Consider the following 26996-nt stretch of genomic DNA (forward strand, 5'->3'; position numbering starts at 1 on the left):
TTGGTTTTGCCACAGTATCTTGTAAGTTCATGGCCACCAATGTATGAAAACAAGCCTCTGAGGGCTGGGAACATTTCACAGAATCCAGTCAAGGCAATGAGAGATAAATCTCCTAATCTCTAAGTGTACAAATCAAACATCATTCCTGGATTAGATTGAATCAGACTCTCTCCCACTTGTCTTTCTCCCTCCCTCAGAATACGAACCAATTACAAGGCTCACAAAACATGGATTTTGTCTTGGAGGTAGCAGATTAACACCTTGCTTCCCATCACTCGCTGCCTCAGAATCCCTAGGAAGCTGAGGAAAATTGGTAACACACTACACCAGTAATACACATTAGAGATGGGGTCTTTCCTGTGCAAAAGAAGAAAGCGGAGAAACCACTTTTGGAGCTTCTGCCTTCTTCTCTCCCCTTCCACCTTCCTTCCCATGTTAGTCTGATACAAACGTGGAGATTGATAGTATCACCTATCTCCAAGCTAGATGTCAGTGAGGAGACAGCTAGGTGGCTCAGTGGATAGAGTGCCAAACCTGGAGTCAGGAAGATCTAAGTTCAAATCCGGCTTCAGACACCCACTAGGTGTGTGACCATGGGCAAGTAAGTTACTTAACCTCTGTTTGCCTTAGAGGCAGCTAAATGGCTCAATGGAGAGAGGCTGGGCCTGGAGTCAGGAAGACCTCAGTTCAAATCTGGCCTCAGACACTCACTAGCTCTGTGACCCAGGGTAGTCACTTAACGTCTGTTTGCTTTAATACACTGGAGAAGGAAATGGCAAACCACTTCAGTATCTTTGCCAAGAAAACCCTGCACAGGGTCACTAAGAGCTGGTAACTCTAACAGCAACTGTCTCCAGCTATCCTGGAGCAGGGCCCTGTTGGCTGGAAAAATTATCGTTCAATAAATCTCATTGGAAGAGGTAAGTTTTGCACATGGGTTCCTCCTCCTCTTTTCTCTTCCTAGCATGAATGCTGACTTACCACAAAATCACTTATTTGCAAAGGCATTTTCTGCCAAATACAGGAATTACAACGGGTAGGAGAATTTAATGAATGCTTTTCATTTTAAGGGGAAAAAATCCTATGAACACAGAAAAACAGCATAGATTCTAATACTCAGCTCTGGTAGAAATTACAGAGCTTGAAATGGCAATAGAGCTAAACTTAATGAGGGGGATTTTCTAACCTCTTAGAAAGTCTAAGAAGGAAGTGATTAGTCTTTTTTTTTCCCCAGAGGATTGTGGGCACTTAATTAAAAAACACTTTTCATTAATGACATTAATACCAGTGATGACATTAATGACATTAAGACCAGTGATGACATAAATGTCAAATGAATGATGTGGTATCACATACATACACTTTTAAATTAACAAGAAACACAAAAAACACAAAACAAGATCACATCAACTTACACATAAAATCCTTGGGATTCATCGATGATGTTGTAAATCATTTGAGATTTCATTAGGCTAAGTTCCTCCATAGCCTTAGCACCACCATTGTTCTTAATCCATTCCAGGACCAAGCCCATGATGTAGATGCTAAAATAACGACAAAAGAAGCTTTTTAGTTTAGCTCTGGTAAGCCAAACAGGACACATGCAGGTGGCATAGTAGGAACTGCTAATAAGGCTTAAACATATTTACTTACTTTCCTCTGCTTGAAAGTCCTAAAAATACTACTACTATCACCACTACCACCACCATTACTACTACCACCACCACTACTAAAACTACTACTGATTAATAATAATTTGAGCCTTATAATACTGCAAGGTTTACAAAGCCCTTTCTTTGCAACAACCTTGTAGTAGACAGCACAAATACCATTGTCCCAAGTTTACAGATACAAAAACTGAGGCTTGCCAATCCATCTAGGAGCCAAGATTCACACCCAAGTCTCGTCTTTAAGGCACTTCTGGGCCTTTAGGACCCTGGTAGAGAAAGGTTTATAGAACGGAAAACAAAAGCAATAGCATTTTGAACATTTACAGGAGTGCTAGCTGAAGAAGCATCTCCAGGGACCCACTCTAATCTTGGAAAGCTTTTTTTTTTTTAAGAAAGAGAGAAGTGGCACACTTTCACTTTGCAGTTTGTCCTTAAAGAGAGTGGGAGAAAGCCAAGTTGTTTTAGGGAGAGGGACAGAGTGAGAATGCAATCAAGTCCAGCTACTCATAGGCACATTGTCTTCGGTAGATCTGGGATGATGGTACTTGACCCCCTATGCAGAAAAGCCAACTCACGCTAAATCCTAAAAGGATTCCTGATGGCTATGCAGGATTGAGCCCCATGTAGTCAGGTATGATGACAAGAGTACTGAATTTAAAGCTGAAAGGGCTGGGTTTGAATTCCCATCTCTACCACTACTCTGAGCCTCAGTTTCCTCACCCAAAAATGGGGATCATAATAGCTCTGCCTCATAAGGTTGCTGTTAATAATATAGGTAAAAGAATACTCTAACCTATAAAGCACTTAAAGATATTATAACTATAAACTCACTGCTGTGATCAAGTCACCTGTGTGCCTGGACAACTTAGACCTTTATCCCACTTATTTCTTCAGACACAAAGGAAATTTGCCCCAATCCCCCAAAACACCATCGTCAACCACTCAGAAAGGATCAGCTCTATTTATCAAAAGTTATATAAATGTGAGATATTATTATTATCATTCATCAACACTGATGTTTTTAGAAGATGAAGCCTGGCTACAAACAACACACCCTTCTACCCCCACACTTTATTCCTCCTAGTGGTGTCTTTTGGATACTTCTTTCTGATAGCTTTAGTAGAAGTTGTTATATCTCCAAACTGGTCTGCCAATCAATCAATAATCATTTATTAAGGACTCACTAAGTGCTAGGCATGGGCAGTATAAAGACAGGAGTGAAACTGTCCTTGACCCCAAGGGCCTTCCATTCTAGAGGGGAAAATAACACACATATGTATATTGTGTACACACACACACATAAGTATATATGTATGTGTGTACATATGTGTGTGTATGTATATATATATATATATATATATATATATATATATATATATATATATATATATGTATATGTACTCAGAAAAGTATAGGTGGAAAAAGGCCCTAGCAATCAGGGGGGAGGGGAGAATCAGGAAAGGCTTCATGAAAAAATGTGGCCTTTGGCTAAATCTTGAAAGAAACTATGGATTCTAAGAGTCAAAGGTGAGACTGAATGATGAGTGGATTCCAAGCAGGAGGTCCCTTGGTAGGACAAGATGGTAAGAACAGAATAAGAGGTAATCTGAGTTTCAGGTGCTTCCATATTTAAAACCACCTTATACACCTGTTTTCTCAGGGAACCTGAGCCTTATTTGGGGATATGGATTCAAGACGGAGCTACCCAGACCTAGCTCATCATCACAGTCTCTCTGTAACTGGGACAAGAGGACAGAGTATCCTCTGAGAACCAGAAGATTACAATGTAATAAAGACAAGCTTCTCAGGGAGGAATCCTAGTCTGTGACCCTGCTCCTAGTTCCTGAGAGTCTTATAAAAGACCTTTTAAATGTTCCAGGCCTACATAAACATCTTAGGGCCATATACATTTACATGTTTGGGGGTCAAGGGAGGACAAAAGCCTTATAACATATAGCCTAAAAACGTCTAAATGGTTTTATAATCTGACCCCAAATCTCCCTAATACCATTTCAAGAACTTAGGGGCCCTCTTCACTTAATTTTAAGTGGAAAGAACCTGAGATATAGGTTAGAAAGCCTGGGTTCCAGCATCAGCTTCACAACTTGCCAGCTATTCAACCTTACACAAATCATTTAACGCCTCTGTTTCCTTATCACTAAAACCAGGAATAATAATGTTGGCCCTACCTCTGTCAGAAGACTATTATAAAGATCTAATGAGATAAGTATTATAAAAAGCTTAAGAGATAATTATTATTAACTTCAAGGTTCATTATTTTCTTTTTACACATATTATGTTACCAACCTTAAAACCCCATTTGCAAATCAATCGCCCTAAACTGCTTCAATTTCATCTTTAACAAGGTTAGCACGTAGGCCTGGAAATGCCCGGGGCCTTTCGTTTGACTTGTTCATCCTCATACTACTCAAAGCAGAATTTATTATTTTAAAATCACAAAACCAACTAAAAGTATCACTTTTTCATATACCATACACTAATAATAACTAATAATAACAACACATTTTACACATATACAAACAATGTCATTCTACCACCTTATTAAGTTCTTCACAAATAATCCTACGAGCTCTGGGAATTTCTCCATGAGTGCTTTGATGACTGATTATGTTAACTCAGCAGCTCGTCCAACCAAATGGATTTAGAACTTTGTGATTTGGTTACATAGCCCTCCCAGCAACAGCTAAGAATTCTTGTGTTCAGCACATTCTGAGGAAGTACGGGTATAGCACTGGTACCTTTGAAACTAGCACTTCCTTTCCCTTGACATAATCTTTGTTATTATGTAGAAATCTCTAGGGGATAATCATGTTATCTCTGAATAGTATTTGATTTAATATTCCTTCCCTGAAATAGCCTCCTTCCCATCTTGGATGAGATGACAGAAAAGGTACCCAACTGGGGGTAGGGTGTGGTGGGGCAGAACCAAGATGGTGGAGAAAAGGCAGGGACTTGCCTGAGCTCTCTCAAATTTCCCTCCAAAAAACTTTAAATAATGCCTCAAAACAAATTCTGGAATGGCAGAACCCACAAAAGAACAGGGTGAAACACTTTCCTAACCCAAGACAACTTAGAAGGTAAGCAGGAAAAAGTCTATCACACAGGGGCCGGAGCGGAAAGCAGTCTAGCACAGGCCACAGTAAACCAGCAGTAAGCCTTGGGGGTGACTGAATTGGCCGCTGTAGTGGTTGCTTCTGGAACTTTCAGCCCACAGACTGGTCAGACAACTGGTCAGCAGGAAATTACAGGAGTCTCTCTGCTGGCACTAGGTGAAGGACTCTGTTGCATTATCCATACTCAGATCCAGGTCATAGTCTTAGGTGGCATTCCCAGGGTGAAGAGGAGCACTAGCACACCAGAGCTTGTGGCCCCAGGGGAGCAAGGACTCTGGTCACAGCTCCAGGGCAGAAAAGAGTGCTTGCGCTTACTCACAGACCGGAGCACAGGGCAGGAAAGTAGCAAACACACCTCTCCTTAGATCATACCACCTTGGAAGAACTGAAAGCTTATAGACTCCCCAGAACTAGTTCTGAAAACAGCTTCATAAAAAACTTGAAGCTTGGGACAGTGCCCCCTTCACCCTGGGAGCAGAGATCAACTTTAATATAAGCTAAAAGCAAAAAAAAAAAAAATAGGCTGGAAAATGAGCAAACAACAAAAATTCCTGACCGTGGAAAGTTACTATGGCAACAGGGAAACTCAAAACACAAACTCAGAAGAAGACAAAAAAGTCAAAATTGTTATATCCAAAGCCTCAAAGAAGAATGTGAATTAGTCTCAGGCCCCCAAAAAAATTCCTGGAAGAGCTCAAAAAGGATTTTTAAACTCAAATAAGAGAGGTAGAAGAAAAATTGGGAAAAGAAATGAGAGTGATGCAAGAAAATCACGAAAAAAAGAATCAACAGCTTGCTAAAGGAGGCACAAAAAAGTACTAAAGAAAATAACACCTTAAAAAACAGAATAGGATAAATAGTGAAAGAGGGACAAAAATTCAATGAAAAGAACTCCTTAAAAAGCACGGTCGGCCAAATGGAAAAGGAAATACCAAAGCTCAATGAAGAAAATAATTCTTTAAAAATCAAAATTGAGCAAGTGGAAGCTAATGACTCCAGGAGACATCAAGAAGCAATAAAACAAAATCAAAAGAATGAAAAAATGTAAGAAAATGTGAAATATCTCATTGAAAAAACAATTGACCAGGAAAATAGATTCAGGAGAGTTAATTTAAGAATTATTGAACTACCTGAAAGCCATGATCAAAAAAAGAGCCTCAATATCATATTTCAAGAAATTATCAAGGAAAACTGCCCTGACAGTCTAGAACAAGAGGGTAAAATAGAAGTTCAAAGAACCCACCAATCACCTCTTTTCCCAAAATGCAAACTGCCAGGAATATCACAGCCAAATTCCAGAGGTCAAGGAAAAAATATTGCAAGAAGCCAGAAAGAAACATTCATATATCATGGAGCCACAGTTAGGATAACACACGATTTAGCAGCTTTTACATTAAAGGATCAGAGGACTTAGAATATGATATTCCAGAGGGCAAAGGGGCTTGGATTACAACAAAAATTCACCTACCCAGCAAAAATTGAGTATAATCCTTCAGGGAAAAAATGGACTTTGAGTAAAACAAGAGGACTTCCAAGCATTCCTGATGAAAAGATCAGAGCTGAATAGAAAATCTGACTTTCAAATACAAGACTCAAGAGAAGCATAAAAAGGAAAAGAGAAAAGATAAATCATAACGAATACAATGCAGTGTGTGTGTGTGTGTGTGTATATATATATATATACATAGATACCTACAAGCAAAGAGAGAGAGAGAGAGAGAGAAAGAGAGAGAGCACATGTGTGAGTTGAATGATGGGATGAGCTCTAAAAAAAAAAAACATGAGGGATGAGAAAGAGGAATGTACTGGGAGAAAGGGGAAGAGACAGGTAGTATTTCCACTATGGTCATTTACTACGTGCATTGTGTACCTAATCTATTCCACTCATCCCCATCACACTTTTTCTTGGCCAATACCAGATTGTTTTGAAGATGAGCCCCTTAAAATATAGTTTGAGATCTGGTACAGCTAGGCCACCTTCCTTCACATTTTTTTTCATTGATTTCCTTGATATTCTGGACCTTTTGTTCTTCCATATTAAACTTATTACTATTTTTTTCTTGCTCTATAATTCTTTGGTAGTTTGATTGGCATGGCACTGAATAAATATATTAACTTAAGTAAAATTGTTATTTTTATTATATTGAGTTGGCCTACCCATGAACAATTAATATTTCTCCAACTCTTTAAATCTGTCTTTATTTCTGTGAAAAGTATATTGTATAATTGTGTTCATATAATCTTTGGATTTGTCTCAGTAGGTAGATTCCATCTAGGTCCAATTCTCACCTGAGGTAATTCTTTACAGAGTAATTAGGTTATAAATTTGGAGTGGAAATTTTGAAAAACTTCAACTATACTCACCAATTTCCCAAGTTAAAGCAATATTGTACCCTTCACCTGATTTCTTAGGAAACCTAAGATTTCTTTGGGTATGTGGATTTAAGATAGAGCTGGTCTCTGCCTAGGACTGAGCACTAACAGGTTAAATAATACCAGACTGAGGCCCTTTATTCTAATCCAGAGCCCAGACATATGGTATGAAAGTCCATTCAGTTCCCATGGCTACTGATCAACTACTTAAAGGCCATTTATCCACTGCAACAGATATATATATATACATATATATATATGTGTGTGTGTGTGTGTATGTATATGTATGTATATATGTATATATGTGTATATGTGATATATATGCATATGATATATATCATATATATGTGATATATATGATATATATTGTAATGTTGCAGTGGATAATTTTTATATACTATATATGCGTGTGTGTATGTATATACGTGTGTGTGTGTGTGTGTGTGTGTGTGTGTGTGTGTGTGTATGTTCAAAGCCTCCTGACCTTCTGTTTTGATTACCAAAAAGAAAACTCACCAAAGGCCTTACATCTTTTCAAACTAGTGCGTTTTCAAGGGCTGCATTGTTTCATGTGATGACATAGAATGTTCTCTAATTTTCCAGGTTTCTAATAACAACTCTTATCTCAAAATGATCAGGGAAAAATCATGCACTTAGTCATGCATCCCTTTCTCATTCCCCTGTTAGGCCTTGACTATTCATCTATTTGCTTTCTAAATGTGAATAATTTAACTTTTAACTTTCTAAATGTGAATAACTTTTACCTTTATGAATATGAATAATAAAATATATCATATACCCTTCTAGACATTTCAGGTAAATTATGGTAGAAAATTCAATTAACCAGAACATAATTTTCCTATATTCCACTTTTAGAAGGGGAAAGCAAACAAAACAAACAAAAAACAACTTTATAGAAGAACGTCCTAAGAAATTGGTATACATTCAATCCAAACTCTAACATGATAAGGTTAACACAAATGATAAAAAAGCCCCCAATTAAAATTCTTATTGGATTTGACAGTCCCAATTGACAAATATCTAATTATGTACACTGCACTCCGCTCTCTAAAACAAGAAAGTATACTTACACATTTTAGAAACATTTTCAACAAGTATAAAAACAAAACTCAAAGGAGTTTACGTCATAATATTAGTTATGCAGATAAAAAAAACAAACCTAAAACATTCTAAACCCCAAATGTTTCAAGGTTATATTGTACTTATCCCAACTGTTTATATCATGGAAACACTGAAGAAATCTTCCAGAAATGCTGACTGGATTGTAAACTCAACCAAGAAAAAAAATCACTTTTTAAGAGTGAATTTAGAAAGTCAGCCTGGCTTTAGTGGATAGAGAATTAGCCTCCTAGTCAGATGTAGGCTCAAGTCCTTCCTTTGGCAGATATATATATATATTCAGTGTCTCTGGGCAACTCTCTGAGACCACCCAAACTTCTGATCAGTCATCCATCTGCATTGGTAGAGGAAAGCCCTTATTTTGTTCCATCAAAAGTAAAAACTATTAAAAATAAATATTAAAAGATATAATAAACATAAAAATAAAATTTAAAATAAAATAAAAACTAATCTAGTCTGAAATTATTTCCTACAGGAGTTTGCTCTTGGAAACTATACCAGAGAGTTTAAGTCTCTTTGCAGGTGTAGGAAATGGATATGTAAGAACTGCCACTATGCATTTGTGACTAGCCAGGAGGAACTGGTCAGTGATGTGAAAGGATCTTCCAGGAACCCCGGAAAAAGTGACCACCTTATCTGTGATCTCCAAAGAATTCATATCAGACGCAGACATAATATCAGACTCTAGAGTTCAAAAAGTTTATAAAATGAAAAGAATGGTACCACCTTTGGCAAAAGTCATATAACAACAAGTAATAAGTGTTCCAAAATCAATTACATCCTTTCATTTAGGGATCCTCTAACTAGAATGTTATTAAAAATGAGGGGGAAGGAATATGAAGTCTATTAATACAAAAATATTAACAAAAAAGTTTTTTAATTACAAAAAAAATCACAAACAAACTAGAAAATCACACTTTGGGGAATGGCTGAGCAAGTTGAATATAATGGAAAGTTGCTACACCCTAAATTATGAATGAGGAAATACATGTGAAGAAAAAGATTTTTAGATAAAGTGATGGGGAATAAAAGCAAATGTATATGAAAACACTCAGCTTTTGGCAGGGTGGGGCTTGTTCAGAATAAAATTTTAAAAATAGAATTAGAAAAATTAGCCTGGGCCAGGGCTACATAAAATAACAAAAGCGACAAAATCTGAAAACAATATAAAGAAGAAAAATATTACCAAAAGTGGTGGTGGGGAAGGAAATGACATTTTTATTACTGTTTCATTAAAGTTGATATACGCTTTTTGAAATTTGTAAACACTGTTTTTACAGATGGTCATTTTTTATTTTAGCTGAAATTTTGTTTTTGTTGACGGCTACCAAGCTAAGAATTTTAGAAGAAAAGGTATGTCTTAAGGAAATAAGGGCTTAAGAAGGATGGATGGTAGACTCTCAGAAATGATATTCTGACGATAAAATCACCAATTAACCCAGTGAGAAAATAACAGAAGGCACCAAAAAAAGTCAAGCTGGCTGCTTAATAACTTGATGGGTTCAGATTTTTAAAGGACATGGGCAAAAAGATGAGAGAGGCCCGTAAGAAAGGATGAGTACTACTTGGTGGCATAGACCTTTGAGAATATCAAAAGGCGCAATATTAAGCTGAGACTACAGAGGGCAGAATAACAAAAAAAATGTTCACTAAGAAGAGTAAAGAAGAGGTATAGTGCTTGGTAAAAGTGGAATAATTTTAATAATAGATGAGAGGATACAAACTATATAATCTTTACCATTTTTTCTTTATCTTCTCTATAAAGCAAAATGAGCTTAAGGCTGAAATCTCAAAACAGATTAGGTGACAGTAGCAGTTCTGTTTATTTCCTTTGGGACCTCCCTCAGGTCACTCCCTCTCGGTGTCTGTTTCCCTATTAGTAAAATGAAGAGATTAGGCTAGATCAGGAATTCTTCACCTAGAGGCCATGAATTTGCTTTTTGTTTTTTTTTTAATATATTGATAATTGTACTTTGATATAACATTAGTTTGAGAAGGGGTCCATAGGCTCCACCAAACTGCCAAAGGGTACAAAGAAGGTTAAGAGTTTCTGGATTAAAATGACTTCTAATTTTCCTTCTGGGTCTAAATCCTGTGACAGTTGTTTTAAAGGAGTTCACATCTCTAGGCCCAAATGAATACTATCCCAGGCATTATCATGAAAGATTTTGCAAGTGTTACTGCTGAGCCCATAATCTTCAAAGACTGTAGAGAAAAAGAAAGGCATCAAAAAACTTGTCTATGTCTAATATCCTACTTTTCAGAAAAAGGTAGATTCTGAATAGTAGAGATTAGTGAAATGTTTTGTGGCCACTTAAAAAAGTAAGCAATACTGGCTAAGAGCCAATATGGGCTCAATCAGAAAAAGTTATTGCAAAGTAATCTAATGTCCCTTCAGTGGGATTCCAATGGGCCAGTCCATCAGAAGCATGAGATATCAATAGATACAGATAATCTGAATGCCAACGATAATGTGGAACAAAGTTTCCTTGTCAGGTTCAATACTTTCATTACCCATGATTAAGACAAAAAAACAGAAGGTTGACCAAATTTGCTGATATCATAGAATTATGGGGGACAATCAACATACTTCAGGATAGAATCATGCTTCCTAAATATTGATAGATTAGGATAGATCTAACAAGATGAAATTTAATACAGATAAATAAAGTCTATTACTTAAATTGAATAAGTACAATGCACGAGTTAAAAAATTCAGAATTCCTGACTTGAGAGCAGTTCACATCGAAAATACTTAAGAGTTTTATTTGGCTGTAGGCTCAATGGGTCTGCAAGATGCTGTGGCTGCCAAAAAGGCTGATATGATCTTGGGTTTTCTTTAACAGAAGTATAATGTCCGGAAAAGTGGAAGGAGCCCTACTATATTCTGTGTTAACAAGATGACACATGGACTAGTGTACCTATTTCTGGAAACCAAAACGACTGGAGTTCAACCAGAAGGGAACAACCACGACATAAAAACTATTCCATAAGAAGAGTAGAGACCAAAGATTTGGGACTGAGATAAAAGGAAATTTAGGGGGCCATGACAGTTTCCTTTGACTATCTCAAGGGCTATTATATCGAAGAAGAATTAAACACTCTATAAAGCCCAAAGAAGGCAAAAACTAGTACCAATGGTGGGAAGTGACAGGGAGACAGATTTAAAGTCAATATAAGGAAAAGCCTTCTAATAAATAGAATAGTGTACAAAGATGGAAACTATTGCCTTCCCTGTTAGCAGAGTTTAAAAATGTATTGGAGATCACGTGTCAGAGATGTTGTAGAACGTTGGGTATGATATACTGGACTAGCAGTAATTAAACTCTTCCAACAGCAACTACAGTGGACTTTTTGTAGTAGAAACAGAAATCAACTGAGGAGCGGCTAAAAATGTTATGATAGATGAACAGTGTGAAATAGTGTGGATATATAGCTACATGCACATATATTATGTATTCTATATATTTACATTAACTCTCTATATATTACATGAACTATAAGAAATAATGAAAATTATGAATACAAAGAAGCATGGGAAGACTTCCATGAGCAGCTGCACAATGAAGCAAGCTAAACCAGGGACAACAGAGACAGAAAAACAAATAGACATAACGACTATAACAGAGATGGAAATAACAATCAAAACTGAGTGCTGTGAAATTATAACTAAGCCGGGCTGCCAAATACGTGTGTGTGTCTATGTCTATATCTATACCTATTTCTGGTGCCCAGGCTTAGTCATCTACAGACAGGCTTATCTCTATGACGGTACATTCCTGCCTTCTTTGGAGAGATAAGGGAGATAGCTGTGGAATACTACATAGAATAACAAATTTTTTCAATGGGCTGCAGTGAAGTTTTTCTTTTTTATTCTTTGCTATAAAGGGTGGCTCACTGTGAAAGGGGAAGAAAGAGGGGATTATTGGGTAAATTTGTTTTATAAAAATGGGTTCATCACTTTTGAAAAGGGACAGGGTCAAAGGAGAAAATAGAATAAATGGGGGGTGGAACAGGATGGAGGGAAAACTGGGAAATAAGAAACACAGGCAATGGGGTATAGAAATCTATTTTGCCCTACAAGAAAGTAAGGGGAAAGTGGATAAGAGGGCAGGGTGCAGTGACAGAAGGGAGAGCAGACTGGGAGAAGAGGTAATCAGAATGCATGCCATCTTGGGGTGGGGGTGGGAGAGAGATGGGGAGAAAATGTGGAACTCAAAATCTTATGGAAATGAATGTTGAAAACTAAAAATAAATAGATTAATTTTTTTTTAAAAAAAAAGGGTTCGTGCTGGGAAGTTTTGGAACAAAGCAGAGTCACTGGTTCCATAAAATCAAAACTCCTACTGCTAGGAGAATTTACAGGATCTTTCCTTTTTTCTATCTGCCTATCCTTTGCCACTCTATATGGTCATTTGGTTTTAAAAGAAAAATCCCATTGAGTGGAGGTGATCCTCCCAAAGTGGGCACTACCCTCCTTCCACTTCCTGCCAAGCTATATATCCCTACTCAAGGGCAGAGGGAGATTCTATTCACGGCTTTTAGCCATGCTATGGCTAAAACTTTTCCTGAGTGACCTCTCTCCTAAACTACCTTGTATTTAATTATTTTGCACTTATTCTTTTCATATTTATTCTGCATATATTTACATATATAGTTGCCATTGCCATTATTAAAATGGCAATTTTATAATTATAAGTAGGAATACAAAGTCATTGTATTTATATCATCAGTGACTAGAGTCTAAAACATAGTAGGTGTTTACAACTGATCATGCAATGTCTACAACTGAATCCTTTAAGACAGAAGAAATCTGCCCTGAGGAACTTTCTTCTCACTGCTTCCTCATTTCTCTGACAGGCAACATTGCTTTTGTCCATTTTATTAATAAATGAGACTGTCTCAGAATGAAAGGATAAATCCAGCTATCCACACACTAAGGACCTAAATCTTTCTTTTCCTCTCTCCTACCAGGCTTTCTGGAGACTGGTAGGTAGTTAATAAATCCTGAGTGCCTGGAGATTTCCATAAGAAGAAACCCTTGAGCACAGAGTTGAAAAGTTGAAAAACTGCTACTGAATGGTGCCACTGTGTGAGCTCTCATTCAGCTAGTTTGACACTTAGATGGAGAGTCCCCTGCAGATTTAGCTAAAAAAGTAAAATCGCATTCCGAAGCCAACAGTTTTGCTCCACAGGGCTGCCAGCTTTCAGCAGCTCAGGGTGGGGGGAAGAGAAGGAAGGGGTAAAGAGGTTCAGACTTTTCAAGTCCTTCACAAAAATGAAATGGTTAATGGAGTGTGTGGGGAGGGCAGAAAAAAAATGAGAAAAAAAAAGAATTTTACATGATATTTTGTTGTATATTTGAAAGGAATAGCGTGTTGTACACAGATCTGCAGTTCCACTGCAAATATCGTACTATGCCATAGAAATGCTTGTTTTATTCCATAAATATATACTAATGTAATTTTCAAAAGGGAAGGGAATGAAAAGGTTACTTTAAATGCAAGTCACAGTAATGAGACCCTGAACAATTTGTAGGTTAATAGTGAATGTTGGCCAGCAACAAATAAAGAATCAATACGAGGGCCAAAAAAGACAAAAGGAGAGGGACTGAGGGAGGTGCCATTAATAAAAGATCTGGGCCTATTAGGTCATTAGCCAACAGAAATATTTCCCTACTTAAAAAAAAGGCATTTCCATGTTTGTTTTTAAAAATATCGTCCCCAAAGTCCCTTTTCTTAAATACAAAGTCAAAACAGTTACCTGAAGCATGGAGGAGTGTTATATAAGGAGTTGTTCCCAGCTTGGACTTTGTAGTCTAACACAGATGGGCATTCTTTCAGCGCAAATCCCAGTAAGTCTTCCCTCACTATCACCACGGTAACCCCAGCGGAACCAACATTCTTCTGAGCACCGGCAAAAATCACGCCAAACTTAAAAAAAAAAAAGGCAGTTTTAAGAGGTCATGCAAAGGGAGAGCAGGATGGGGTCTCAGAGGCCATCTAATCCAACTCATCATTTTACAGATGGGAACCTGTGACCTTGGGAAAGTCACACAGTAAGCAAGTGTCTGAAGCAGGATCTGAATCTACGTCTTCTCATTCCAAGCCTGGTACCCCACTCACTGCGGCCCCTCCTTGTTTGATCCTGATTCGTAAAGTCAAGTAAACTCCTGACCCCACTTTTCATTGATATGTATTTGTTTCCAAACATCTATAAATGACAACAAACCAATCATCAGAAAATAAATACAGAGCAAATTTCAGAGGCCTGTGTGCTTTGTTTTCAACAGATAAGTGGCCATACAAGTGAACTCAGATAAATTATAAGTATATATCTGTAAATATGTATAAATGTATATTATATGTATCTTCATTCTAGAGTCAGACTATGGACCGAAGATCTGAAGGGACATCGAAGGCTACCTAGTCCAATGCCCTCATATTTTACAGATTTGAAAACTGAGCTACAGAGAGGCTAAATGACCTGCCCAAGGTCACAAATGTAGTGTCAAAGGCAGGATTTGAACCCAGGTCCCCTGATTTAACATCCATTACCCCTTCCAAAATACCACTTTGCCTCTGATGTTTTTTAATAGCACTTTGTCTAGATTAGATTTTTTCTTTTGCTTTAATTACCCTATTTTATTAGCTATTAAATTTACTTGCATTTATATTTTCCTTCCATCTAACTCTGTGTTCCTAGAAGAGACAACATATTGGTTTTTTACCAGGCATCCATAACGGGCACTTAATAAGCATTTGTTGAATTCAATCAGATATAGGTTCAGATAAAGACTTTCTTTAACATGGGGCAATTATATTAACATATTCCATATATGTTATATATTCCTGCTCTTTATCTCCTCTGCCTCAAAGCAATAAAGTGGTCTTGACATCTATTGTTCCTGGTAAACCAAAGAAAAGGCAATAGGGTTCATGCTATTGTGTTGAGAAGAGGCCAAGCCAGCTTTATGTTCTTTTCACCTTTGTGTGTGTAGTATATTGCCTTGGCTTCACATCCAGCAGAATCCAGAGATAAGTGAAGATGAAATCTTATTTTGTGTCAAAGCCACGCACAGTATAAAAGATTACACCTGAAGTGAGTGATACGATATTCCCAGGTGAGACGCTCTTCCAAAAAAAAAAAAAAAAGACTGATTTTCCTTATTTTCCATGAAAGCACAAGCTATGCATCTACCCAGGTGTGTATGGAATATAAGCCTTCTTCTAAGCATCTACCTCAGTTCCTCACCATGTCCACTGCTTTCAGCCATGCTTTGGCTAATGCGATGACCAAAAGAGTGGCCTTGCTCTGAATGCTGTCGAAGCACTTAAAGAAACAAAAATATAGAAATATAGAAACAAAAATAAAGAAACAAAAAAAAACTGAAAATATTAAGAAATACTATTTTCTCCAGGCTAAAACCCTTTGCAGACTCTACTCCATAAAAAAGTGGGGAAAACAAAAGCTAATGGGGAAATGGAATATGGATGAAAACCAAACTTAACTCTTATCTAGTTAAGGCCATTCGTTGCCTCATCATCCCTGGAAGTTATGGCATCTAAAGTTACGTACCATCTAAGGATAACATTCTCTTTTGCATTAAGAAAGGGGTAAAAGAGAGAAACCTTTTTCAATCCTTGAAAGGAGAAGTCCATGAAGTAAGAATTGAATAATCATACTTCTGGAATGCTAACCCCAAACTCTGTTTTAACACATTATAATCTTCACTTCAAGATTCCTATAAATGTCACCTTAAATCATTTCAGGGTAGACATATCTAAGGGCATGAGGGAATGATGGTAGTTCAGGACGTCTCCTTCTCAAGGCTAGAAATGTTGAAATTATAAAATAGCATTAAATTAAATAAAATTGTTTCTGGCAGATTTGCGCCAAAACACAAGGTATAGTATAGTCTCTATGTATGTATGTATGTATGTATGTATGTATATATGTGTGTGTGTGTGTGTGTGTATGTACACACACACGTATATATATATATGTTTTTTTTTAATTTGACAATATACAGGTGGACAAAAGCACAAGATACGCAGAATCACCTGGAGGTCAAATTCACACCTTCTTCTCAAAGTACCGAAGGGCATCCCTTTTGGATAATGCTCTAATAGTCTCCCTGTGCTCTCTCCTCTTGCCTAACAAATACATGCCTAAGACATATATAGGCCTATATATGTTTTTTTTAATTGTCTCTCACAGAAAAACGGCATGCTTTGTTTCCCCTCAGAAAACTGGAAAGAGCACTGGCTCCATGCAACGAGGATGCTTAAGGAAGGGACAAACTGGGCCATGTCAGAAACAGAGACAGTTGAAGCTCCTGTGCCAATCAGTATTGGATTGGTTGTCATGAGTAGATGAGTAGCCCCTGAATTTTCCAGCCTGGGTAAGATAGGAAGACTTGGTCTTTAAAAAAAAAGAAAAGAAGAAAAGGAGAAAAAAGAAGAGAAGAAAAAGAGAAAGGAAGGAAGGAAGAAAAAGAGAAAAAAAGAAAAGAGGAAAGAAAGAAGAAAAGAAAAGGGAAAATAACTAGAACACTGGGTTTCCCTCAAATGGTATTTTTTGTTCTGTACCTTAGAAACATCCACTGGCTTGGATAGGAAGTCTGAGGACATGTCACAGACCAAAACTGCTCCTTTGACATCAGGTACAAAATCAAACTCCACACCATGGATAGTCTCATTTGCACAGTAATACACATAGGATGCATCTGGGTTGAGGTTCCATGTGCTTGGATCAGGAATCTCTAGCATTAAAAAAAAAAGATTCAAGATAGGGTCCCATTTTTACTTTACTGGTTCATGATTTTTTTCACCTTTTTGGTGGAGAGCAGACCCACAAATCCTTCATCACAATAAGCGTAATTACGCCACTCTACCTCCCACAACATTTGAGGGGAGTCAAGATTCAGTCAGTCAATAAGCATTTATTAGATGCTTCCTATGGGTGAAGCACTGAGCTAACACTCTTTCCAAAGTACACTTCACCCATCATATGGTAAAGAGGCAAATTTACAAAAGAGATACAAAGAAAGGCAAAAACAGCCCCTGTCCTCAAGGAGCTTCTATTCCAATGGAGAAGGCAACATGTACAGGTGCATACTCTTGTATTCACAGCAAGTCTCAACTCATTTTAGGCTTCAGCATTCTCGTCATTCCTATAAGGCTGTTCCAATCCTTTGCCATCATCCTAGTTACCTTCTCTCCATCTTCCATGCATTTATTTTTAAAATCTGAGCTGAATAATGAGCTTTCTATGCAGGCACATTGGCTTCTTCCATTTTTCTTCACTGGAATCACTTATGTTTATGTAGTCTTTATTACAAAACATTCCATATACAAATTATACTATACTGATATTTTAGAATAATTTCCATCCTAAATAATAATAATCACCACCCTAAAGAATACTTTGCACCCACCTTTTATAGGACAGATTAATTCTCAAAAAGCAGATGCTGTCCTCCAACTATATTTAGGAAGTTTTCAAAGGCTCACTGACTAATCAGAATTTAATGATGATGTAACTGATAATGAGAAGGAATTAAAAATCTCTGGGTTGTCCTAAAACATGAAAGAGCCACTGGCCAGAAGCAATTTGTGATGTAAAGAGTTTTTCTGCACTTTTCTGCACAGAACTCAAACCCATTCACTTACTTGTATAACTCTCAAGTTTGGGATGAATGATGTTGACAGTAGCAAACTTTTTGGCCTCTTCAGCTGCCTTGGCAGACCAAGCGCCGGTCACTACATAATCAGCATACCTTCCTTCTTTGAGTCCAATCAAGTTTAAGGGGACGGCACTAAACTGGCCAGTTCCACCTCCTTGCACAAAAATCACCTTGTAGTTGTCAGGAACATTTCTGTATCAAAGCAGAGGTAACATTTAATACAAAGCCACATGGGGTAGGGGATTCTTACTGACTCACTTCTAGGGAGTTTATGTGTGATGTATGAAATGAAAAAAAAAAACACTGAACTGAGTTTCAAGAGAATGGTCTCTACTACCTTTCTGTGACTTTAAATAGCTGTGAGACACTGAGTCCCTTCCCCTCTGCTTCCTCCCCTGTAAAATAAGAGAGCTAAGACAGAGGATTTCTAAAGTCCCATCCTGCTTTATAATTTTAATCACACTAAATAGAATAAAACCTGCATTGTAAAATCACCTTCTTATATGATCAATTTGGTTATACTCTGGATCTCATCAGGTGTCCCTTGTACGTACACATCAAGCCAATCTCTCTAATCTTAACCTCTATTCACCAGAGAAACACAGGGGTTCCACTGTACTACATAAAATGTTACAACATTCCCCTTTACCTTTGCAGGTTAAAAATATACCAGGAAATCAATGACTGTATGTATACTTGCTATTATCTCTTTTCGAACAATCTACTGAAGGACAAAAAATCTCCATGACATTGGAAATCTTCAGAACACCAAAAACAGTGGCATACCAGCATTTTATAAGTGACTAAGCTGTGAATGATTTTTTTTCACTATAAAATTAGTTTTAAAACAAATTACTTTTTCCAATATGACTTGAGATTTTAGGAAAGTTTAATTATTAAGTATTAATAAGTATTATTAAGTAATTATTCTATTAATTCATGAGCAAACAGTTCCAACTGCCATCCTTCATAAAAAGAAATATGAAATTAAAACTACCCCCAAAAACCCCACAAGGCTGAGAACAGGAAAAAGAAATCACAAAGTATTGTGATGAACAAAATTCAGTGTTTAAAAATAAAACTTACAGTAATTCCCGTACCAGATTCTCTGTTGTTTTTACAATTTTAGCAAAATCAGACGATCTATGGCTCATTTCTGTGGGAAACAGGAATTGATAAACACACACAAATAAAAGATTCCAGCTACAATACATCTTTAAGTATGGAAAAACTAGATTGTTTCTAGTTAGATGCAAGTTTCAAAACTGAAATGTCTCACAAAATATAGGAATCTTACCAAGAACACTAATTCCAAGTCCTTTGTAGTCTAACAACTCTTTTTGTGCTTCTAGCAATACCTAAAGGAAAAAAGAAAATTACTTTATACTAGCATTTCTATCTACCCATCTCTAAATCAAGTAACATACACCCAAAGAGCCACATGTAGAGGCAGATACACAAAATATTAACAAATCTGGTTCAAATAAATAACAATTTAGCTCACAAGGGGTTATGTCTAAACAGTATATATGTGGTAGGGAGGGAAAGGAATGCCTGAGATGGGTATTTTTAATGAAAGAATAAATGGGTATAGAAAGATAAAGCTAGAGGTGTATGCTGGCAAATGTTTAACCATCAGCTCTCAAAAATATGTTCATTTTAAAATTTAACCTGCATTATTAATTAACATTTTCTCCATCACTTTAAGTCTGTACAATCAACAAAACAATACATCAAGCCCCTATCCATAGCATTTACTGATTTCTGCTGATTTCATAAATGAGCAGCTAGGTGGTTCAGTGGATGGACTGCCCAGCCTGAAGTCAGGAAGACTCATCTTCCTGAGTTCAAATCTGACCTCAGATACCTACTACTTCTGTGACCTTGGGCAAGTCACTTAACTGTTTGCCTCAGTTTCCTCATCTGTAAAATGAGCTGGAGAAGGAAATAGCAAACCACTTCAGAATCTCTCCCCAAGAAAAGCCCAAATGGGGTCACAGAATCAGACACAGCTGAAAAATGACTGAACATTAACAACATGTTGTAAGAACTCATACTGAAAATTTAACAATCAGTTCTAGCCTGTCTAAGTTGGCTCCAGAATACCCTTGGATACGGCCAAGTTTGTCTTAATGTCCAGAAACTCACTCTTGCCACTTTATGCTAATTGATCATCCTCTTGGTTTACGGGATTTAGAACCAGAAAGAACCTTGGAGATAATCTTTTCAAACTCTCCCAAAGTCACTGAACCATTTCAGCTAAACTGAGAGGTATTTAAATACTTAAAAAAATAAGACTTAATTTTATACATGGTATGGGGGGCAGTTTACATTTTAGGGAAAATTGCATAATAGAACTACATTCCAAAAATACTCACCGACAGGTAAACTTGGGGCAAAAAACTCCACTATGCAGCAAAAAAAATCTTCACTAATTGCTTTCACACAGTATCTACCTCCAGAGTTCATTTGCCACATAACACAGTTGATGATACTGGGAACAAAGGCATGGGCTGGTGGGAGGAAGTGCTGATCTAACTAAAATATCCCAGCCACAGGCAGCAGGAGGAGATACTTTTCTACTGACCAGCTTGGTTTCTGCTTATGCTACTCACCCAAAAGTTAACATTTTAATTGTGAGATGAGACTGAGGCTACAATTCTCCTAAGGCATAAATTCAGATATTAACTATGTTTTTTTTTAAACAAATTGCCAAGTCAATACTTTCTTAACACTCCCATAGATGTTTGTTGAGTTGAACTGAAGATAGGAGCACTTGGGAAAAAAACAACCCATGCTTTATTCACTGGGATATATTGGTTAAAGACTTCCATTCTAAAATGTAAAAGTAATTCACAACTCTCTCAGAGCAAAACTACAGAACTCATCATCCAATCGAGTGGGATGTGGTTTCTATATCTGCAAAAAAAAATAAAGTGGTTGGATTCAATACAGGCAAGTATAATGTGGCAGAAAGAGGATTAGACAAAGCTCCCATCATTTCTGCCTCTATCCCTAGAATGCTGATACACTGGAAAGAACACTGACACTGGGATCGGATGATCTGGGTTCAAATCTAACCTCAGATAGTTACAACCTGTGGTCTTGGGCAAGTTCCTAATACGTAAAATAAGGGACTTGAACTCTCAGGTCCCTTCCAACTCCAAATCTATCACCCCACAAGCTCATGAATGATCTAAAAGTAACTGCCTCAGTAATCTATTTTGGATCATTGATGATGCTTACAAGAGAGAAATTAAAAATAATTATCAAAGTAAACCTGGTATATATTTAGGATGTAAATACAGTAAGAAGGGAGGCAGGATTGCCTAATGGATAGCGTCAAACATTTTGTGTGGGGCCTACCCCTGTTACATACTGGTTTCATGACCTTGGGTAAGCCACTTAACTTCTTCTACACTGGGGAAAGGAGTCTCCAAACCAAGAGTTCCTCACACAGGTAAAAACATGGGTCTGGATCAAAAAAAACCCCAAAATCCAAAACAACAACAAAAAAAGGACAACAAAACCACCTGCACTGAAGGGGCCAGAAGCAATGAGATTTATGACCTATCTTCATAATGAGTACAAAGAACACACATAAGTACACAGACCTCCCCTTACAGGTTAGGTTTCTTTCTGTGGGAGCTCAGCCATGCAAATAAAAGCAGTTGCTCAGGACAGCATGAGGCTCAAATTCCAAATTTGCTGCTAACTACCCTGGTGACTTTTACCTCTCTGAGCCTCAATTTTCTCATCTGCAAAAGGAGTGGGCTGGACATTGTGATGTCTAAGGTCCATCCTAGCCCTAATGACCTAAAACCCTGAGATGGATGTCTTAATCCCTCTGACTCACGAAGGTCAAGAAGGAACATACCCCTCTACCACTTATGATCTGAAGTATCTGAGAGATTAAAAGAATTCCTGAAATTCAGCATTTTTCTTGCTTCATCATGAGATGAGGATGACCCCTAGACTCTCAATGGCTATGCTGATGGAACAGAAATTCTGGTACATCCTACCAGGCTGGAAAGTATTCCAGTTCAAACCCAAATGTTATCCGAGGCCCAGATGTGAACCACATAGTAATGAGTTTTTCAGATATAGCAAACTCTCAGACCACCTAGTAGATTATAGGGAGATACCATTTAAATCACAGATCCTTGAATCTGTGATTCATAGCTCTAAATCTATGCTCATATGAACCTGCGTATTTCTATAGCTAAGCCCTTTTCTTATAATGTTAAAATTCTGGTAATAATTCTACAAGTAAAATATTAAGTCTGTTACACAAATAACACCCTGGAACTAAGCCATGTCCCACTCAATAAAAATGTTGCAAAAATTAGTAAGTACACGAGTCTGGCAGAGGAACTAAAAGTAATGTCAAAACTAAGGAATAAAGTAAAGCCTGTTATCTCAGCCACAGAGATAGTTAATCATTCACTAGATGGACATCATCCTCTGAGGAAACACTCCGTGCTCAAATTCTCTGGTCTTTCAAAACTGAGGATCTCTTTTGTATCTCTACCACTACAAAACTGTGTTCTTATCTGTCACAGCATTAGATCTTGTGGCACAGGAGACAGGAATGCTTCATAGCCTGGGCCTCAAGCAAAAATTTAACAGTGAGAAGAACTATCACTGTTCAACTACTGGACATGAGTGTTACAATGTCTCAGCAGGCTTAATATCAACTATGTCACTGCTGCAGAGTTAGCCTTTTCCTCAGAGAATGCACTTTACACCAAAAAAAAAAAGCCAAAACCTCAAGTATTTGTTAAAATTTAGTTTTGAATTGACATTATTCCTTACTTTTTTGTGTCTTATTTTTATGCCTTTAAAAAAAAAGTATGGACTTGGACAAGAATCACATAGGATAAGACGGGTGGGCACAGTTGAGTTTCAGATCCAAAGTGACTAAGAAATACAGGATTATTTTTAATTAGAAGGTACTTTTTTAGGCGGGAGCAACAAGGGCCACTCTGCACCTCCAAGAGTTCAAATAAGAGTTTTTGTCCCAACAATAGATTAAGCACCTGGCTAAATTTCATTTTTCTTAGATGATACTACTGGAACTCATTAGTTTGGCAGGAGAGATTCACAGTCAGAGACTGCTGCTTTTTGCTTTCTTCCTTTCCTTCTATCTTCCTTCCTTTTTTAGGGGGGTGGGGAGAGGGGAAGGGGGAGAAACCAGTGATTTCAACAATTTAATTAGGAAGCACCTGCAGAGGCAGCTCTGGTTTCTGAGAGTTGCCCAGGGCACTGAGAGATTGTGACTTGCCCAGCCAGTCTGTCAGAGATGGGATTTGAATCCAATCCATCAAACTTCAAGGCCTCTACTCTATCTCCTCTCATCTGACTTGGAAAAAATAAAAATAACCTAGCAAAAGCAGCAGTTTGTCTTTGGACCCTTTATTTGAAGAACGAAAAGCAGTTTTATCAGTTGTGAGGGAAATGAAAGCAGAGTATTAACCTCCCCTTATTTTTTTCCCCTCTAGTCTGTCCCCACTGTGCAGTATCTTCTAGAGAACAGAGTGGAGAGGGTGGGTGGGATTTCCCCTTGGAAATCTTTGACCAAACAGATCCCAGATCCGTTGAGTTCCATTCCAAACCCAAAGTGGTTGAATCACTCCCTTCCTTCACCCCCCCCTTAGAGCCTCCCCTCCGAGATCATCGACAACCGTGACAAGTGTCGTTCGCACGGAGTCTCCCCTCTCTGAACGCAGGGATTGAGTTCTTAGCCTGGCACGTGGTGAGCGCTTAATAAATGTTCAAAGATTGGCTGGACTGACAGACGGACTGAGCCAGGATGAAAAGGGAGAGAAGCGGCCGACAAGCCATCCGCAGACCAGAGCGGGATGGAGCGCTAACCTTGGACAGAGCCAGGCGTGAACCTCACCTGTGTCCCTTAGTAACAGGTGACCCCGGGCAGAGCTGCATCGGGGGACCTTCCACATCCGCGATTTATGTTTCCCCGAGCCCCCTCTCCGCCCCGATCCACCATCACCCCCCGCCCAAGTGCACAGACACAAGTACGCGATGCTGGGAGGCCGTCCTAGCTCGGCCGGGGCGGGGGGCGGGGGGCGCTGCCGCAGATAACCCTCGGGGCGCTGACTGCACGCCCGGGCAGAGCACGGAGCCCTGGCGGCGAGTCAAGCTAAGGGCCGGGGGGCGGTTCTGCACCGCCCTCGAGCTGCTCCGGCGCCAGCCGCAGCTTGGCAGGGGCCTTGACCGTGACCGTGACCGTGACATCCTGGTTCGCTCGTGCATTTCGAGTTCCCTCGGGCAAGGGCTCTACGGCTGCAAAGGGGGGCGGGGCGGGGGCGCAGCGGGAAGCCCGCGGGAGCAGGGAGGGCGGCTGATGCCAAGGGGGCTACAAAACTAACGCCCCCGCCGCCTCCCCCAGTCCTCCCGCCCACCTCGGGGAGCGCCGGGCACTTACGGAGCGGGGCAGTTTGGCGGGTCCCGGGCCGAAGTTGGCCACCTGGCGTGGGGTGTCCATGGTGCTGAGCGCCGCGCGAGCTCGAGCCCAGGAATCAAAGAGGAGAGGCCGAGAGAGATCGCCGCGCGAGTATGCGAGTAGCAGAGAGCCGCACTGCCTCCTGCCAGTGCCCGTTCGGCGCCCCCCGCCCCACCGGCCCTGCTTCTTTATTGGCCCCTTCTGGACACAGCCCTCCGCGGATTGGTGGGGCCCGAGGAGGCTCGCGTCTCATTGGCTGAGACGCGAGGTGGCGGGCGTGATCGCCCCTCCTTCCATCTCCTCGGGCTCCCCCTCTTGCTCTTTCAAGTTTCAGCCCCTTTCTGTGCAAGGTCGGCTAGAGATTGCACCATCTTGACAATGGCGAAGGGCGGTCCTGCTCTCATTCTCCCTCCTATAGCTCCCAGACTGGGCAAGGAGAGGACTGAGGGAGACCGAGGACTGTGAACCGATGCTTAGTTGTTTTTTTTAAAGGGGTGTGTATGTCAGTAAGTCAATCAGCAAACATGCATTTATTAAGCGCTTGTTAAAAGTCACTCCCTTTGCTAAACTCTGAGGAGACAAAGAAAAGCAAAAAACACAGTCCCTACCCCCAAGGAGCTTAGATACTAATGAGAGAGAGCCCTTATAGAAGAAGGATCTTTGGCCATGAGCTGTAGGCACGGTTAGATAACACAACTAATTTAATTAGGCCTTGGCCTACTTTGGAGCTATCTTTTTCTTTGTTTTTTTTTTTTGTTGTTTGTTTTGTTTTATGTTTTTTTAAGAAGCCTGGTACCTTCTGGAATTTAGGGGAAGGGCCAATAGAACTTCCATTGCAACCCTTCTTCATCCCTCACCTATGAAAAGGTCAGGGGTGGGGTCGTGGGGGTGAAGAGACTGCAGGCAGAGGGCACAGACAGCAGTCTCCTGGAAGGTGCTCCTTTTGCAATTAATAAAGAGAAAACTGATTCTAAAAGCCTTGCTTTGGGGCCCAGAATGTAAATTTGTGCTAATTTTGCTGTTTTCTTAATGAAGAAGTAACAAAAAATATTCTTAATTTAACATTTATTTAGTGCAAGTTATTATCTCATTCGATCCTTCTGTGAGGAACAAGCCTGTGAGGTAGGTGCTATTATTAACTCAATTTTACAAATGAGGAAATCGAGGCCCCAGAAAACTAAAATGACTTGCCTAAGGTCACACACCCAGTAAGCTGCGGGGGGGGGGGGGGGGGGGGGGGAGGCAGGATTTGAAGGTGGATTTTCCTGATTCCAAGTCCAGCGCTCTGTCCAAAAATTGGAGAGCCACGATAGACTTGTTGAATAATTTAGTCAGCCTATGCATATGCCTTTAAAGGCTATGCCATCAAATCTATCATGAGGAAGCTCTCCAGATAAAGTTTTGTAACTGTTGTACTTACTATTAGTTCACCTTTTTTCCACCTTTTATTTCATTTTCTGTCATCTGTCTTTGACCCAGTCTGCTCCACCAGAAGTGCAGCTGTAAATCAAAATGGAGGAAGGAGCAGTAGTGAATGATTGAGTAATTCAGTCGACTTGAATAGGGAAAGACAGTTCCTAAGCTTTGCTGACGTTTGGTAACCCCAAAGGCAGACATTGGAGAGAGAACAGCGCTCTTGAGGAAAAGCTACGGCACTGGGCACCTGCTGTCACTTTAAGTCCAGTTGGGCTGTTATTCAGATTCTAATGAGCCCTTGCCCTAACAACATGTTGACAAGATATTTAGATTTAATAATGGATTTTATGTCGATGTTACTGAAGCCTTGAAGCTGCAAGATTACTTAATGCGGACCTCGCCTGATTCAATTTCCTTGCTAACTAATTAAATTATCTCATTTTTAACTAACTCAAACTCTTTCATCAAACTCTCCAAAGTGCACTGAACTGCCGAGAAAGAGATAGAGGGGAACAGAGGTTATTTGTGCAAAGTTGTTGGGGGCTGGGGTATATCAGTTTCTCAAACTCGAAGGGTTTTAAGAAGCTGGAGTTGTCAACTAGTGTTATCTTGGTATTTTTAGGCATGTCTACAATCTTGAATTTCTGCAATGAGACCTTTGTACAAAGCAGGAATTACTGCCGCAAGGACTTTGGAGTAGAAGATTGTATTCTACAAATCTGAGAAATGTAAACAGATAAAAAATTAGTTCCTCTAAAAAAACATCTTTTGAGACCATATTTCCCTCTCACCCTCACTGGAAGTACTCATGGGCTAATCCCGCTATTGATTGACACAGGAGCTTTGACGTGCTTCATTTTCAGCCTAGGTAAATGAAGAGCTGCCCTAAGCCTGGGGTCCCTGGCCTGGGGGTTCAACAAATTGATCTTCAGACTCAACACAGACACACTTAATCCAGTGCTTAACCCACTGCAACTGAGAACTCTAGAGCTCAATATGCTTTGCACATAAGTACTTAATAAATGCTTTATTCATTCATTCATTCATTTCAGCCTCAGCCTCCCCCAGTAGCAGCGATTGCCGGCATGAGCTACCATGCCCGGAAGAAATTA

At 39.1% G+C, this 26996-nt stretch overlaps 1 protein-coding gene across 1 annotated transcript in view; it reads right to left on the bottom strand.

The window, feature by feature from the left end:
- PSAT1 (phosphoserine aminotransferase 1) overlaps positions 1-24635 on the bottom strand; it is a 40578-nt gene extending 15943 nt beyond the window's left edge. The window contains exons 1-7 of the mRNA XM_036738380.1: positions 24451-24635; positions 19303-19363; positions 19092-19161; positions 17992-18197; positions 16909-17081; positions 14081-14250; positions 1416-1544 (exon numbers count right to left, since the gene is read on the bottom strand). Coding sequence (XP_036594275.1) covers positions 1416-1544; positions 14081-14250; positions 16909-17081; positions 17992-18197; positions 19092-19161; positions 19303-19363; positions 24451-24510 — 869 coding nt within the window. The 5' untranslated portion in view covers positions 24511-24635. The remainder of the gene's footprint in view (positions 1-1415; positions 1545-14080; positions 14251-16908; positions 17082-17991; positions 18198-19091; positions 19162-19302; positions 19364-24450) is intronic.
- Between the last annotated feature and the right edge of the window lie 2361 nt (positions 24636-26996).

The sequence above is a fragment of the Trichosurus vulpecula genome, chromosome 9 (genome assembly GCF_011100635.1).
Source record: "Trichosurus vulpecula isolate mTriVul1 chromosome 9, mTriVul1.pri, whole genome shotgun sequence".
Classification (NCBI taxonomy): domain Eukaryota; kingdom Metazoa; phylum Chordata; class Mammalia; order Diprotodontia; family Phalangeridae; genus Trichosurus; species Trichosurus vulpecula.